Below are 15,822 nucleotides of genomic sequence, written 5' to 3'. Positions count from 1 at the left end.
TAGCTTCCAAATGAACAGCAGTATTACAGCATACAGCCCCTGTCTTCAAACATCCCGTGGGCTTTGACAACATGCCCGAGCTATGGATTACGAAAGCCAACAAGAATCTCTCATTTTTAGACATTGTTCCTAGTTACAAAATTAGGGACTGGAAGAAGAAAGCTCCAAAAGGACAGAGAAGAAACAACAGTAGCATAAACAAGCCACGAGCCTCCCCTCTGTTTGGATGAGAAAAGCTAACAGAATTTCTGCCCAGTATTTTGCAAAATACTAGGGTGTGAAGAGATAAAGTCAGAAGTGCTTGGCAGATGGTCTACACATACACAATGAATCTGAGATATTTAAACCAGGGTTAATATGTTTAGGGTTAGCGCTTTACTGTAGATGTGCAGAGCATAGGAAGAAACTTCGGTTCTTCCACAAGGCAACCGGCTCCTTGCATGTGTGATATATGACCTGTCTTCACAAACACAGACTGGTTGCAGCCAGAATGACATTGTGACCAATGCCAAAAAGCAAACCCACCCAAAATATCAGCTGGGCAGAAAAGGAGGCTGCCTAACACAAAGCTGCGTGTATGCGTTTCTTAAACCTCTTGAAACTGCAATGCCTTGTGTCTTTATGCAAATGTGACTGTCCCAATTACTTTTATTAGCAATCAGATAAACCATGCTTACTTTTATGTTCACTGTCCTTTTTATAATTTGTGTAACTCATTTTATGAATAATATTTTGTGTGTGTAACCTCCTAGAAACTTTGCCATTGCTTCCTTAGGAACTGCAATGCACCTTTGGGAGACGCTCACCCCAAGCAAAGGTAGCAGCCAGCAGTTAAGTGACACTCTAGGAGACACAAGATACCACGCTCCCTTCTGCCACTGGTTTTGCAGTGCTAGAAAAGACAGAGAGTCCTATCTTCTGGTGATTCCAGGTATTGCACCAGCATGTATCGGCAGGCAGCTGATACACTCAAAAGTACATAAATGAAACATTCAAGTTTCACTCCAGTTAACACCTCAATTTAGTTGGCTTCCGAACGTCCAGGGAATGATGATTTTCAAGTTGCGGTCACATATCTTGTGGTAAAAAAGCAACAGTACTACAATATCAGGGACATTTACCACTTACCACTGTTTTTTTTCTGGGAAGTATAGTATGAAATGCAAGAAAATCACCTGCAACAGTCAGTCCAACAGCATAACAGGCTAGTTTTAAAAAGCAATCAAATCTTACTGTAACTACACACACACAAGCTCCTGAGACAGCTACATAAAAAAAAGTATAAAGGTTACAGTCATAAACATTTAAGTGACCTGACGGACAGAGGTAACATGAAGTAAAATAGTAGCCTTCATTCTGTGAACAAAATTCATAGGTTCCAAAAAGAGCCCCAAACCCCAAACTGGATTTGAGTCTCTGATTTTGCTTCGTAGAACAAAAGCTTGATTCAGCTCTTTCTTTTTTACATCCTGTTGCTTTTACTCAAGAAGAGACAGTTTTCCATCTCAAAAATGATGCATATTTTTGGTTTATCAGTTCCTGGAAAGAATTTTAGACATTCTTATTTAGGGTTTCTGTACTTACCACTGCTCCACCACTTCTTGCCATTTATCACATAACTGTTTCCATCTCGTTCAATGCTGCACTGCATATTGGTGGCATCACTTGAAGCCACATCAGGTTCTGTGTTAAAGAAAACACCAAAACCAAAGCACGATTAAACACACAGGTAGTACTACCTCCACAAACATAAGGCTCTAGATATACCCTGTTGACAGTAACACTGTTTTGCTCCCAGTAGAAAAGCTGTTTTCGGAACCTCACCCTGCTGGTGGTTAAAAAGCCACCTTCCTACATCAAGAGCCAGGCCTTCCAGAGATGCTCAATGCTTTCAGAATTGAAACTAATGCTAAGCTACAAACGTAAAGTAAGTACATCATATGTTTTGCAAGTTATCTTCACGTTATGTTTTAAAACCTCTACCTATAACATACTGCAAAACTACACAAATCTAATCACAATAATCGTACCTAATTTATGTTGCCAGAGAACCCCAAAGCACATTAAAAAAAAAGGATAAGTTCTATTGTAAACCTGTCTGGTACAAAAAAAGAAAGAAAAAGTATTTTTCTGGGAAAAAGATAAACTTAAAATATATGTAAAGCAAATACTAGTCATTGTAACCATGAAAAACCCTAACTACTGGGGAAGGGCAGCAAGCGTTCTTCACTTTGCCTCCTAGATGGTTTTATATTCAAACATATTCACAGATGCAGTGGAGATTGCTGTATTAATTCATTAACACATGCCAACTTGTAGTTCTATACTTTTTGCACATGCCATGTGAAATGTCTGCCCACTGTAACTTTCTTCTGGAGAAAAATTTACCTGTCATGCAGAAGCAAGAACTAATCCTCCCTTCTAGGAGAGGCTCCAGCCACTCTTTCTTTTGCTCTTCCGTCCCATACATGTGCAGGACCTCCATGTTCCCAGAGTCTATAAGAAATCAGCAGACATTTACTTCGGGAGACATACAACTCCTAAGGCATAAGATGCCCAACTTTTTAATGCTCTCAAGTGGTTTTGATACAGAACAGGACTGCTGACCTGGAGCATGACAATTGAAAACCTCAGGAGCAAAGAAGCATTTCCCAGTCTCCTCAGCTATTAGCGCGTAGTCAAGCTGGCTGAGACCACTGACATCTGGGAGAAAAAGGTTCCACAGACCTTCTGCTTTGGCCATTTCCTGTTGAAAGAATCAACAGAGAAAAACAACAATAAATTTAAAGCAAATAAAAAATTCTGGCTTGCTGCCTGTTTTGTTCCTTCCTGCCTAACACACTGTCCAAAATACCTCATGCCTATTTTCCACAGCTCTTTTCAATAGCTACAGTCTTTGACTTACAATTCAGACATACCCCTCACAGAACCCACTTTTGCTTTGCTCCTCTCTCATTTGTATCTCTCACCTTCTTTTGACTCCTTTCTTCCTTTCCTTTCACTGTTCCTCACACTGTTTCTTTCCATATGGAGTAGCTTCTCTAGCAGGATATGCCAAACATTCTTACACTCTGTGTCAGTGCCTGTTTCTTTTACTGCTAGAGTTCTCAAGTATATTTATTATCCCATACCTTCAGTTTCTCAAGCAGTGGTGGTTTCTTCCATTTTAGCTCAGTACTTCCATGTCCAGCATAGTATGCTATTATTTCCTTAGAGAAACAATTAAAAAGATATTGTTTAAATGAAGAACACATGTAACATACACAAGTAATAACATGGTGTCTTTTCCAGACCTATACCCCAAGAAACCAGTAAAAATATTCAACAGGTTTTATTATATAGTTGCTTGCAATCTATTTATTTTGTAAGACTTTAAATGCATCATGGAGATGATCCCAATCAGCTCCTTATTTCATACAGGGAATTGATTTGGGGTGGTTTAAAGCATGTGATGATGACATTAGTGTCAGTGTTTTCTGGTGATACAACTGTTACCAATGGTATGCGTAAGAGGCATGAACCCTAAAGTAAAACAACAAATAAAAGCCTGATGCACTAACACTTCAGGTTCAGGTTTTCCATCATACCATTCACATATGTAAGCCAATTAATCTTTTTTTAACTGAGAAAAAAGCCAAACACCAAAAACCCCACGAATAATACATTTTATTTTCTTGTCAAAACAATTCCTAAAAGGTTATGTAAGCAGTCATTCTGAGCTAAGTAAAACTGTCTATGCAGTTAACCCAAGTATTTTCACAAGCATGTTTCAGTGAGGCATGAAGCTGGCCCCTGGCCCAGAACTACTTTCGGAGTGCATACAAGTAGTGCCCTCTTCTGAAAATCACACAGTAAGACAAGTTCCCAAGTAGAATTTCTAAGTCCTGATCCACAAGTTATCAGAAATAACTTTGGAGCACAACACTACTCCATCTGCAAAACTTGCATGGCTATTTGTGGTTGGCTCGGTTTTAAAGTGAGTGCTTTAATTATAGCAAGGCTTCCTTGGAAAATCCAAAACTAACTACAAATAGGCTTTCAGGAAACTTTGCATATCAAGAGTTTCTGCTCCCACTCCTTCCTTGTGACAGGCAGATGCCTCCATACATCTTTCATGTTATCTGCACTTCTGCCTGACTGCAAAAAAATCAAGGAAAAAACCCACCAAAAGCCAAAAATCCTAATTCTGCAACACAAGCAATCTGTGCTTCCATTAGGGTGGAAGCTGAACCAAACTTTCCAAGTAGAATATTTCTAATATCCCTAAGCTAAGAATTAAGATGTTTCACCTCATTTTCCCTTCCACTAATTAGGGACTTTTGTAGATATGTTATTATCCAATTTCAAACCTTCACTCATATCAGATATATACAGGAATGAGGCTAAATTGATACATTGTGGAATCCCATTTTTTGATAGAATTCACACCTTAAAAATAAGGCAAGAAACAGAAACATTCATCCTTGTATGGTTAAAACCAGCAGTTTCCACTTTTTAAGCATCTTTCTGTTTAGTATGCAAGAGTTTTAGGGGTTTGTGAGTGGGAAATGTCTTCTGGCAAATACCTTCGAACAGTAACTCTTTTAAAAAAAGAACAGTTCATGAACTTTAAAAGGTTTTGAAAGTACCTCAGTTTTATTCACAACACAGACAACATTTGAATTCTGAAAAAAGGAAATGCTATATTCTATAAAGATTTCTGCTAATACTTTGCAATGCCACAAATGTCACTGCATGAACATAAGGCTGTTTTGAAAGAAATAAATAGGACGTGACTTCTCTGCAGTTTGACATGTTCATAAACTCTAGTGGTAGCATTTTAATTTATAAACAGGTTTACTGAAAGCTTTTACCTTCTCAGCTGGGTATATGTGCTGCTGCATGAACTGCTTCACCTTCAGCAACATGTCTTGGCCTTTCCTGCTTTGACGGAACAGCTCTCCAGAGATGCTGTCACGTGTGCTGCTGAAAGATGACCTAAAGAGGGACATGAAATGCAATAACAAGTAAGACCAAATTTTCCCTCATAATAATATAAGCTGCCTTATTCAGGCATTTAAAAAGTAAGGATGTTGTAAAAGCTTTGCCTTGCCTTTGCCAGTAGCTTAGACCACCCTTACCTTTCTGAGAGCTCTAACCCTTTCTCTGCCAAAGGCTTCACAATCTTAGCAAATTCATGACTATTCTCTGCAGCAGCATTTCCCAGGAGATATCTAGCATATATGCCCTAAAAACAAAAGAAAGGCACATATGGTATAATTAGGCACTTAAAATTGTCTCTTTAATAGACTGGTGATTTCCTCAACTATGAAAGTAATGCTTAAGGAAAAAAATAGCACCCAGACAGATTAATAGTGGTTTTGATCCATCTCTGATATAATGAACATGCTTGGTGCCAACTGACAATAGTATACACATATTTATTATCCACAACTAAATTAACTACCCACATACACACTCTTACTCTGTATTAATACCAGGTAGCTTATCCCATATTTGGTGTGCTGACCTCATGCTGCAAGTCATTAAAATATACTTATGCCCTATAATGGATGAATATTAAACAGTTACTTCTGCAACAATGAATCAAGGAACCTTTTTTTCTCCTCTAATCACATCTCAAGATTGGTCTCCTGTGCTTATAGTAAGCAGCTCCTTATCCATCCATGGAAGACTCCTGGTCTTCTTGTTCCATTTCCTTCTAGCAGGGACACAACACCCCTGAGCTTGGAGCAGGTGATCCTGGAATACCAACCAGCAGTTCTGGGCCCCCCTGCCCTCTAGGGCTTTATCCCATGGAACCTTTACTGAGCACGTTCCTGAAGAGGCCAAAGTCTGCTCTCATGAAGTCCAGGGCAGTGAGCTTGCTGCATGCCCTTCTCACTGCCCTGAGGATCTCAAAGCCAACCATCTCACGATCACTGCAGCCAAGGCTAACCTGGAGCATCACACTCCCAACCAGCCTCTCCCTGTTGGTGAGCACGAGGTCAAGCATGGCACCTCTCCTTTCGGCTTCTCTATTACTTGCAGGAGGAAGTTGTCTTCTACACAACTGAGGAACCTCTTGGGACTGCTTGTGCCAGGCCATACCGTCCCTCCAACAAACATCAGGGTGGTTGAAGTCCCCCATGAGGACAAGGGCCTGAGAGTGTGAGGCTGCTCCTATCTGTCTATAGAGCACTTCATCCACAGAGTCCTCCTGATTGGGCGGCCTGTAGTGGATCCCCACAGTAATGTCCCCCATCGCTGTTCTCCCTTCAACCCTGACCCACAAGCCCTCTGTTGACTGATCACCTGTCTCCAGGCAAAGTTCCATACTCTCCAGCCTATCCCTAACATAAATAGCAACTTCCCCTCCCTCTATGCCAGGCCTTTCTTTCCTAAAGAGCCTGTAACCTTCCATTCCAACACTCCAATCATAGGGGCCATCCCACTATGTTTCTGTGATCCCAACAATATCGTATCATAGAATCATAGAATAGTTAGGGTTGCAAAGGACCTTAAGATCATTTAGTTCCAACCCCTGCCAAGGACAGGGACACCTCACACTAAACCATGTCACCCAAGACTCCATCCAACTTGGCCTTGAACACTGCCAGGGATGGGGCATTCACCACTTCTCTGGGCAACCTCTGCCAGTGCCCCACCACCCTCACAGGGAAGAACTTCTTCCTTATAATTAACCTGAACTTCCCCTGTTTAAGTTTGAACCCATCACCCCTTGTCCTGTCACTAGAGTCCCTAATGAAGAGTCCCTCTGCAGCATCCTTGTGGCCCTCTTCAGACACTGGAAGGCTGCTCTGAGGTCTCCACACAGCTTCTGTTCTCCAGGCTGAACAGCCCCAACCTTCTCAGCCCTGTAGATGTGCACACATCTCTAATTCCTCTTGTTTATTCCCCATTCTATGGGCATTTGTATAGAGGCATCTGAGCCGAGCTCTACATAAAGTCAACTCATTGGCTGGAGCGGCTGAAGTAGCTCTGCATTGCTCCAAGCATTTATTACAAGTGCTGGCAACTGACTGGAAACATCAGCTGACCAGCCTGGCAAGTTTCCTACCAAAGCAGCTCTTCCCCTTGTCAGATCAGCTCCACCAGCCTCCAATAGGCCTCCCAGATCAAGTTCCATCTTCTAAATAACCAAACCTGTGACTATGGCACCACACTTTTAATCACTTATTAACCTGCCAGATCCACCTGGCCTTTTCAAGGTTTTTCCCTTTGACCTGGAGAATTGATGGAAAAAACCTGAGCCCCAGAGCCCCTAACCACCTTTCCCTGTATTTTGAACAAGTATTACCAACTACAAATACTCATAAGAAAACCATGTGACATTTCAGCAAATGTGAGTGTATTACCTGGGATATTGCTGCCATCTTGAAGTATGACAAAGCAAGAAAAAAGTTAAAGTCAGCTAAAGTAGTGCTGATACCCCGGCAGCGGCAGTAAATGGAAACCAGTTCTTCAAATGAGGGGGTTTCTACAAAAGAACAACAGAATATTTTAGAATATTCAACATTTTCTATTATTTTCCCACCTTATTCTTTAAATATCTGAACAGTTTTTCAGCTTTATTCCACTGACGTAGTAAACAACATGATTTAGCACTTCTCATGATCTAAGCGTGGTATAGAGAGCTAAGAGGACATAGGAGTTGTCAGAATTTCAGATGGACAGAACACTTTTTACTGCCCCTTGCCTCTACTCCATCAGGAAATCAATGTCACCAAGGGGCAGGGGGGGTGTTACTCCTAATCAATGATAAATTTACATTTTCAATTCAGGCTTCTTCCATTATCTCCAAGAAAGGTTCAAAATAAACTTTTGCAGAAGTAGCATCCTGTGGCTGAATCAAAGGTTGTTAAAACAGGACCTTAAACCTCCCTACCAGCCTGTTTTCTCCTACAAAGAAAACAATGAAAAAGTTCTTTGCAAGTGCAAATTTACGTGCTTATTAATTAAATATCTTAATTATTATCATAAAGTTAACACATCAAAATAGAAATCAACCCTGGGATTCATTTCAACAAAAAGATTACAGTTTCATACCTACAGTGTCTTTGAAACCCAAGATAGTTCCTTGACCTAAGTCTTTAACAGACGCAGGCCAAAAGTAGAACAGAGTGGCATATGCTAAATCTGCTAGAGGATGACCAGCAGTTGAAAGTTCCCAGTCCAGCACTGCCAAAACACGAGCCTTAAGGAAAAGCAAAAACCTCAAGTGAACGCTAGAAGATAAATTCTCGCCATTCACAAATGCACAACACACTTATCCAACAGCTTTACTCGGTTATTGTATGTTTAAAAACACACACTGTGGCTGTCTACGGCAAACACGGTTCCTTTTAGCACTAGGTAAGGATCCGTAGAAAAGTAATATTCCTATAGGGCACAAAACAAGAACTTTTCCAATGAAATTCTGGTAAGAATTTTTCATTTTTGAGTAGTGTTCTTCCTGTCAGAAAGTTCTAAACTCTCCTGGTCAAAATACGATTGGATTAAAGTATCCTAAAGAACAGTAGTACTGACAATTGGGTTGGTTTGGGGTTTTTTTTTGGTTTTCAATCCTGTTGCACAGATACTCATGGACAAAACACTAGTGTCTCATATTATGCATTGGGTAACACGTATGGTCATCCTGAATGACACCTCCAGCCTACTCGTGATCCAGGGCCACTTAATCTATGGGCAAAAGACTTTTTCCGCATATACAGTTCCTACAGATTATTTCAAACTACCTATTTACAGTTTGGTTGATTCTTTCAACTGCATCAAGAACAGCACAGAGAGTTCCTGGGACTGCCAGATCCTCTCTGCTCAGGAAGTCTGTCAGCCCATTTAAGCCTAGAGTGTCTATCGACTGATCTAATGTTGTCTATCAACAATAGGAATCTGTGGGACCTGTTCTTTGTTGTGAAACAGGAATTGCAAAGTCTTGGTCACAAATCCCCAGCATTTGTTCTGCTCAGAACCCAGCAAATAACGAAAAACCCAGGAAAAAAGATAATGACAATGCAATTGTGTTGATAGACAGGTAACACACGTTTATTTAAGAAACTAAAAAAAATCCCTTTTCCCTAAAGATGAATGAGGAACTTCAGGGTCTCTGTGATCTACACGTGCTCCATAACTAAGCAGCTTTGGCAGGTTTTTCTTTCCTTCTACTAGCATCATGTATCATCCATTCAGATCCTGTTCTAAAAGCCATTGTTGTTAACTGAAGCCATACCCCTGATTTCAATGGGCTTTGGATCAGATGCTTATGAAGTGAGCCTTCATATGCTCTTAAGTTGCACTGAATTCAACTGGATTTATACATATTGTGTCCAATTCTGGGCCCCTCAGTTCAAGAAGGACAGGGAGCTGCTGGAGAGAGTCCAGCGCAGGGCAACGAAGATGATTAAGGGAGTGGAGCATCTCCCTTATGAGGAAAGACTGAGGGAGCTGGGTCTCTATAGTTTGGAGGAGACTGAGGGGTGACCTTATAAGTGTCTATAAATATATAAAGAGGGAGTGTCACGAGGATGGAGCCAGGCTCTACTCAGTGGCAAACAATGATAGGACAAGGGGTAATGGGTACAAACTGGAACACAAGAGGTTCCACTTAAACTTGAGAAGAAACTTCTTCTCAGTGAGGGTGACAGAGCACTGGAACAGGCTGCCCAGGGAGGTTGTGGAGTCTCCTTCCCTGGAGACATTCAAAACCCGCCTGGACACATTCCTGTGTAACATTATCTAGGTGTTCCTGCTCCAGCAGGGGGATTGGACTAGATGATCTTTCGAGGTCCCTTCCAATCTCTAGCATACTGTGTGATACTGTGTGTGTGATATAAAATGTCTTGTTCCTGGACCCTGAAGTATGGACTAGAGCTAATGAATAAATCAAGTAACTAGCTCCTGCAGTGAAAACCAGGACTGTATAAGGTAGCTAAACACCATAGACAGAGTATGGAGAAGCGTTAAGTTTTCCACTGTTCCTTTCAAACATGTATCATGTGCCAAAACACCCACCTAAGTGTCCCATTACATGGTAGGAGTACAAACAAATGGAGGACCAGAATCTACTAAACATGTACAGACATATTTCAAATACCTCTGTTGGGTGGAAGATGATGTTATCTATTCTAAAGTCCCCATGAATCAGGCTTTCTTCATTATCATCCGGTGGCAAGTTGTTTGCTAACCACTCAGCCAGTTTGTTCATGGCAGGAATATCGGTATGAGCAGCTGCATCATACTGTCTTTTCCAAGTTGATACCTAAAGGGATACAAGCATTTCAACAGGTTCACAAGTTTTTCATGAGCTCTAATTTCTGAAGCATATGCTTCTGGGTTTTGCCTATTACCATGTTACCTCTGTTTTCTATCTCAATCCTATTTACAGAGCCCAAATCTAATATTATTCCAAAAGTGAGTAAATACAATTTCCTGAGTATAGCATTACAGAATTGATCTGAATGTAATACTAACTTTACACTGTGCACAAATAATTGAACTAAGTGAAGGCATTTAACAGCTAAAATATGACGGTTACTTCACAAGTCATTAATAACAACAATTTAGCTTGCAAATCAAACAAATCTTCAAAGACCTGACAAAACAAGAGACTTCTTGAAGACCTGTACCTGTCTTCTGCAGTATCCTGGTCCTCTCCCATATCCTTGGAGACCCAATGACTGTAAATCAAAGGAGTGCAAGAGGGCCAAAGTTTCTATCATTGCAATATACAAAGCAGAACGCTCTGCTGGGCCCACCTCAGGCAGGGACACGTCTCGGAAGATGCGACCCTGGAAACATCAGAAATCAGGTACTTGGTGGGATGTACACATCTCACAAAGAGAAGTTAAAGTTCTACATTTCAGGAGCAAAACTAAATGCAGGGAACCAATACTCCCTATGCAATCAAAAATGCCTTCCTCACTTATTTTATTCCTTGCCCAGGACATATGAATGGATTCACAGTAATCTCAGATCATTAGTATGTCTATTGGAAGGCAACTAAAACAACAGGTGTATTCAGTAGTGAAAGTCTGAATTGGAGCACTCAATCCAGATATCCTCAAACTAAAGTACTGAGGGGTGGGGTGGGGGGAATGAAAGGTTTCTCAGTTGTCTCTAACAGCTAAATTCCAGAAAAAAACTATTAATGAAGACCCTAGGGGAAGGGGAAGCAGTTTAACATGTTTAGAACATGGGTGTGTTCTTCCATTTTCTCCTTTAACACTTCCAGTAACAGACTGGAAAAGAAAAAGCAGACTCTTCTTTAAGTTCCTCAGTTTCACTGGTTCACACAATGGCTTCAATGTGTTTCTATTTTCCCAGTGAACCACATGACAGAGAAGGATGCAGTGAAAAGGGAAGAGGCCCGAGTTCCAATCTTCCTCTCACAGTATATAAAAAACCAAAGCGATGATACAGCAGAATTCAAATCAGAATCACCAAAACCTAGCAGAAACAGAATCAACTCTGCCACAGAACCCCTACAGTGATGGACCACAGACAGAGCTATGCCATATTCCTTCTGAAACTCGGGCTTGAGCTGGAACCCTGCTTGGTTTTCAAGAAAAGGTGATTGTAAGCAGATTCCTGTCTTCAGTAGTAAAGAGGCCCCAGGATGTCCCAAGGTTCAGTATAACTTTATACCTTGGTTGTTCTCACTCTGCCTTGTGTATGGTTTGCACAGAAGCAATATTGCCTCATTTAAAGACATCTTTCCAAGAGCTCTAAATGAAACCAAGAGGTTACATACTGAGCTAAAAACTTCAACAAAGTGGGAAATAAGTCCTGAAGAAGCTGAAATCAGTGTGAATTTCCAGTATCCAACATTTCTTAAAATACCAGAGGATTGCTTATGTTTATATCACAAAATGCAGTAAACGCTGGGCAAGGCTCTAACAGGAAGAGTTTTAGAGAATTTAAAAGCAGTTCGTAGTAGAGAGAAGAAAAAAAATCCCTTAGATTAGAAGACCAACCTGCACATGCTGCATTACGTAAAACTCTGTTCCAATGATAGAAACATCACTGCAATAAAACAGTGGTTCAGGCACTGGAAATCCAGCTGAAAATAAGGCTTTCTGCACACGATATTCTCTATCAACCTGAAGAAGACACAGAAATTTAGGTTCAATGAAAAGCTCCCAAACACAAATCTGTGAACAACAGTGTATCCTCCTCAATGACACGTATAGTATAGCACAGAGAACTGTAAATGATCCAGCAATTCACTGCATTTGTGGACACATTCAACCATGTGCCACACCACCATGTACCAGATTTAGCAATACAAAGTGTCTGGACCTTGATGAAGTATGTTCCTTACCTTGTGAGCTCTAGGTAATAGGGGGCCATGGGGCTTCTTCCTGAGCACATAAGCCTTTTCACCCTTCTGAAGATAAAAGGTTGGATTTGACTGGCCTGAGCTACAAAGAGAAAGATTATAGTTACTTACAAATTCAAGTACTTACCATTTTGCAAACTTTCAACAGAAACGATGCAAAATGCACTGTGACTTGGCCTGAACAAAATGGCAGACAGAGGACAGGGCTCTTCTCAAGAGTTGTATGCTGGCTTGGTTTGTCTGGTTTTTGGTTTTTTTCCCCCAATATAGTCTTACAAGGATGCAAGTGATAGCCTACAAATTCAGAAGCCAGAGGTTCTATTCCTGCCTATAAGGAAGATGTCTTCTTGCACTACAGAGAGGTCACAGATACACAATTTGGTCTCCTGCGAAATGGAGATGGCATTTACCTCTCCTCCCTAAAGAGACATCATTAATGTTTCAGGGTATGCAGTAGATACTAACTGTAAAGCTTTCTGATTTGGGGGAAATCAAACAAAGCAGAATTCACACTAGCCCAGAACTGTATTTGTCCTCTGGCAAGCTGTATTTTGAATAACATAAGTACAGAGAAAGCTCTCCAAATAACTGATGATTCTAGCACCAAACCCCACTGTATGCTGTCCTGATTATCACATACCTATGCTAAGCTTAAAGGACTGCCTATAGTAACTGTAAAATTTTAAAGAACGAATGTTACAGTGACAAGGAATCATAGAAACTACACATTTCAATCACATACATGTGTAAAAGACAAGGACAACCTAGTTAAACCCTTCACAAGGCTTAGTCTATCATATCCCAATCAAGCTTATTGATCCTCACCTGCCTTCCTCTCCTCCTTCCAGATCATTTTTAACACGCATTCTGACCTAGTCCCATAAAAGATTAGACAACTAGCAGAAAACCCAAATCAAGTGAACTTTTGCCCTCATGCTCCCCACAATACTTCCATTCTCCCTGAGGCAGTAAGGGCATAGCCTGTAATAGAGTTTAAGAAGTATACTGCAGAGACAAACACTGCCTGGAACAAAAGAGGTTTAAATCAGTTGAAGCTTCAAACTGTAACCACAAGACAAAGAAAGTAGTAGAAGCATAGTGACAGTATTTTAGCAGATTTAAGTAACAGCTACTCCTGAGGCCCCTTCTACAGTTTCCTCAATTGAAGGATTAAAGTAGCTGAGGATACTATGGATGATCTATATTCGCATCAGAAGACAATGAAAACTTGTTTACTGGTTCTTAGTGAAAGCTGCAGGTGAAGCAGCTGAAGTCATGTTTACAAAGGAATTAATACTTTTAGAATAATGTAACATCTAATTGCTCCCGATCTGAAGTCACACCATTGATCTGCTGAGCAAAAATGAGCTAGGTGTTCCCTGCAACAGCAGCTCTAGAGCCTGGGGGTAGCACCTTGCTGGTGCAATGCTTTGCCCTGCAGGCATTACTGGGCATCTCAGAATATCGTTAGGCTCTTTTTGTGGATTTGTTTACCTGGCCATAACTGAAGGCTTTTAAAATTGATTTCTTAAGCCATGTATGTGCTTCTGAACATTATTATTTGCTGTTCAATTAAAGATTAATCACATAAAGTGAGATTTATGAGTAGGCAATAAAACAACCGTGTGTATACTTGCAGCAGAGTGCACCATAAAGGGCCACATACATGCTCTTCTGAGGACAGTGGCAAGTCCACCCAACACATCATAGAATCATCAGAATCCCAGACTGGTTTGGGTTGGAAGGGACCTTAAAGCTCATCCAGTTCCAACCCCCTGCCATGGGCAGGGGCACCTCACACTAGAGCAGCTTGCTCCAAGCCCCTGTGTCCAACCTGGCCTTGAACACTGCCAGGGATGGGGCAGCCACAGCTTCTCTGGGCACGCTGTGCCAGCGCCTCAGCACCCTCACAGGGAAGAACTTCTGCCTAAGAGCTCATCTCAGTCTCCCCGCTGGCAGGTTAAAACCATTCCCCTTGTCCTACCCCGACATTCCCGTCTCCTGCCTGCAGACTGCCACCCGCTGAGCCATAGGTCCCCTTTGCCTCCACTGTGAACTTTCACTTCTCCCGCTGCCCAGGGGAAGCCCTATTACCTCGATGGCCGCTGCCTGCTCTCCCCAGGGCAAAGGGCCTGAACGCTGCCCACCTTTCCTGCCGGGCAGCGGGCAACGCCTCAGCCTCTCAGGGTGCCCCGCAGCATAACGCTTCGGGCCTACGCTCTGCTCCGCGCCGAATGGCGCCCCACGGGAGAGGGCCCGTGTCAGCAGCCAGGGAGCAGCCCACCGGTTACCTGTACTGCCTGACAGCGAGCGCCTCCGCGGGCTGCCGAGGGAAGCCGGGCAGGTGGCTGCACAGGTACCGCTCCAAGCCCCGCTGGTCGAAGCGGTGCTCCTGGCGCACCTCACCCGTCCCCGGCTCCGCCGCCATCCTCGCCCTGCGCCGCCGCCGTACCTTCTGTGCCTGCCCTCCGCGCCGCTGCGCCCCGCCCGGCCCGGCATCGCCCCGGCAACGGGAGGCGGATCGGTCCGTCAGGAAAGCGGGCGCCGGCGCCGGGCCTGCGAGGGGCCCATAGAGTCATGGAAACAACCGGGTTGGAAAAGAGCTTCAAGCTCATCCAGTCCAACCGTTCCCAGCACTGCCAAGGCCACCCCTAACCCATGGCACTGAGGCCTCGTCTCCACGCTGTGTGAACACTTGCAGGGACGGTGACTGCAGCCCTGCCCTGGGCAGCCTGGTCCAATGCCTGAGCACCCTCTGGGGAAGGAATTGTTCCTCAGCTCCATCTAAACCTGCCCTGGGGCAGCTTGAGGCCGTTTCCTCTTGTCCCGTCCCTTGTTCCTTGGGAGCAGAGACCGACCCCACCTCACTACAACCTCCTCTCAGGCAGCTGTAGGGAGCGATCAGGTCCCCCCTGAGCCTTCTCCACACTGAACCCCCCAGGTCCCTCAGCCGTTCCCCATCACACTTGTGCTCCAGGCCCTGCACCAGCTCCATTGCCCTTCTCTGCCCCCCCTCCAGCCCCTCAATGTCTCTCTTGCAGTGAGGGGCCCAGAACTGAACACAGGATTCGAGGTGCAGCCTCACCAGTGCCCAGCACAGGGGCACAATCCCTGCCCTGGCCCTGCTGCCGCACTGGTGCTGATCCAGGCCAGGATGCTGGTGGCTTCTTGGCTGCCTGGGCACAACCTGCTCATGTTCAGCTCCATCAACCAGCACCCCCGGGTCCTTTTCCATGAGCAGCTTTCCAGCCGCTCCTCCCCAGCCCTGGAGCAGTGCATGGGGCTGTTGTGGCACAAGTGCAGGACCGGCTCTCGGATACGGACGGCTTCTTCTCGGAAGAACGCGGCCCCTCGGAGGTCGCTCCTGCCGCGGCTGGCAGCTGCCCTCCGCCATGGCCACAGCCGTTCGTTGCCCTCTGTGAGGCGCCAAGAGCCCCTCTTGAGGCGGGAACGCTCCTGAGGCGCCGGCGCTGTCGGGGGACGGC

At 43.5% G+C, this 15,822-nt stretch overlaps 1 protein-coding gene across 1 annotated transcript in view; it reads right to left on the bottom strand.

The window, feature by feature from the left end:
• The window catches only part of ACAD11 (acyl-CoA dehydrogenase family member 11), a 31,465-nt gene extending 16,682 nt beyond the window's left edge, over positions 1 to 14,783 (bottom strand). Inside the window, exons 1-13 of the mRNA XM_057431320.1 lie at positions 14,629 to 14,783; positions 12,320 to 12,419; positions 11,973 to 12,098; positions 10,626 to 10,787; positions 10,094 to 10,258; positions 8,050 to 8,197; positions 7,359 to 7,480; positions 5,121 to 5,227; positions 4,854 to 4,977; positions 3,132 to 3,209; positions 2,608 to 2,746; positions 2,389 to 2,496; positions 1,585 to 1,683 (exon numbers count right to left, since the gene is read on the bottom strand). Coding sequence (XP_057287303.1) covers positions 1,585 to 1,683; positions 2,389 to 2,496; positions 2,608 to 2,746; positions 3,132 to 3,209; positions 4,854 to 4,977; positions 5,121 to 5,227; positions 7,359 to 7,480; positions 8,050 to 8,197; positions 10,094 to 10,258; positions 10,626 to 10,787; positions 11,973 to 12,098; positions 12,320 to 12,419; positions 14,629 to 14,765 — 1,615 coding nt within the window. The 5' untranslated portion in view covers positions 14,766 to 14,783. The remainder of the gene's footprint in view (positions 1 to 1,584; positions 1,684 to 2,388; positions 2,497 to 2,607; positions 2,747 to 3,131; positions 3,210 to 4,853; positions 4,978 to 5,120; positions 5,228 to 7,358; positions 7,481 to 8,049; positions 8,198 to 10,093; positions 10,259 to 10,625; positions 10,788 to 11,972; positions 12,099 to 12,319; positions 12,420 to 14,628) is intronic.
• Positions 14,784 to 15,822: the final 1,039 nt, after the last annotated feature.

This window comes from Pezoporus wallicus, unplaced genomic scaffold, assembly GCF_028554395.1.
Source record: "Pezoporus wallicus isolate ANWC-B61680 ecotype Strahan unplaced genomic scaffold, APGP_CSIRO_Pwel_v1 scaffold_11491, whole genome shotgun sequence".
Classification (NCBI taxonomy): Eukaryota; Metazoa; Chordata; class Aves; order Psittaciformes; family Psittacidae; genus Pezoporus; species Pezoporus wallicus.
Note: the sequence above shows the minus strand (reverse complement) of the source record. Positions and strands in the feature narration are given on the sequence as shown.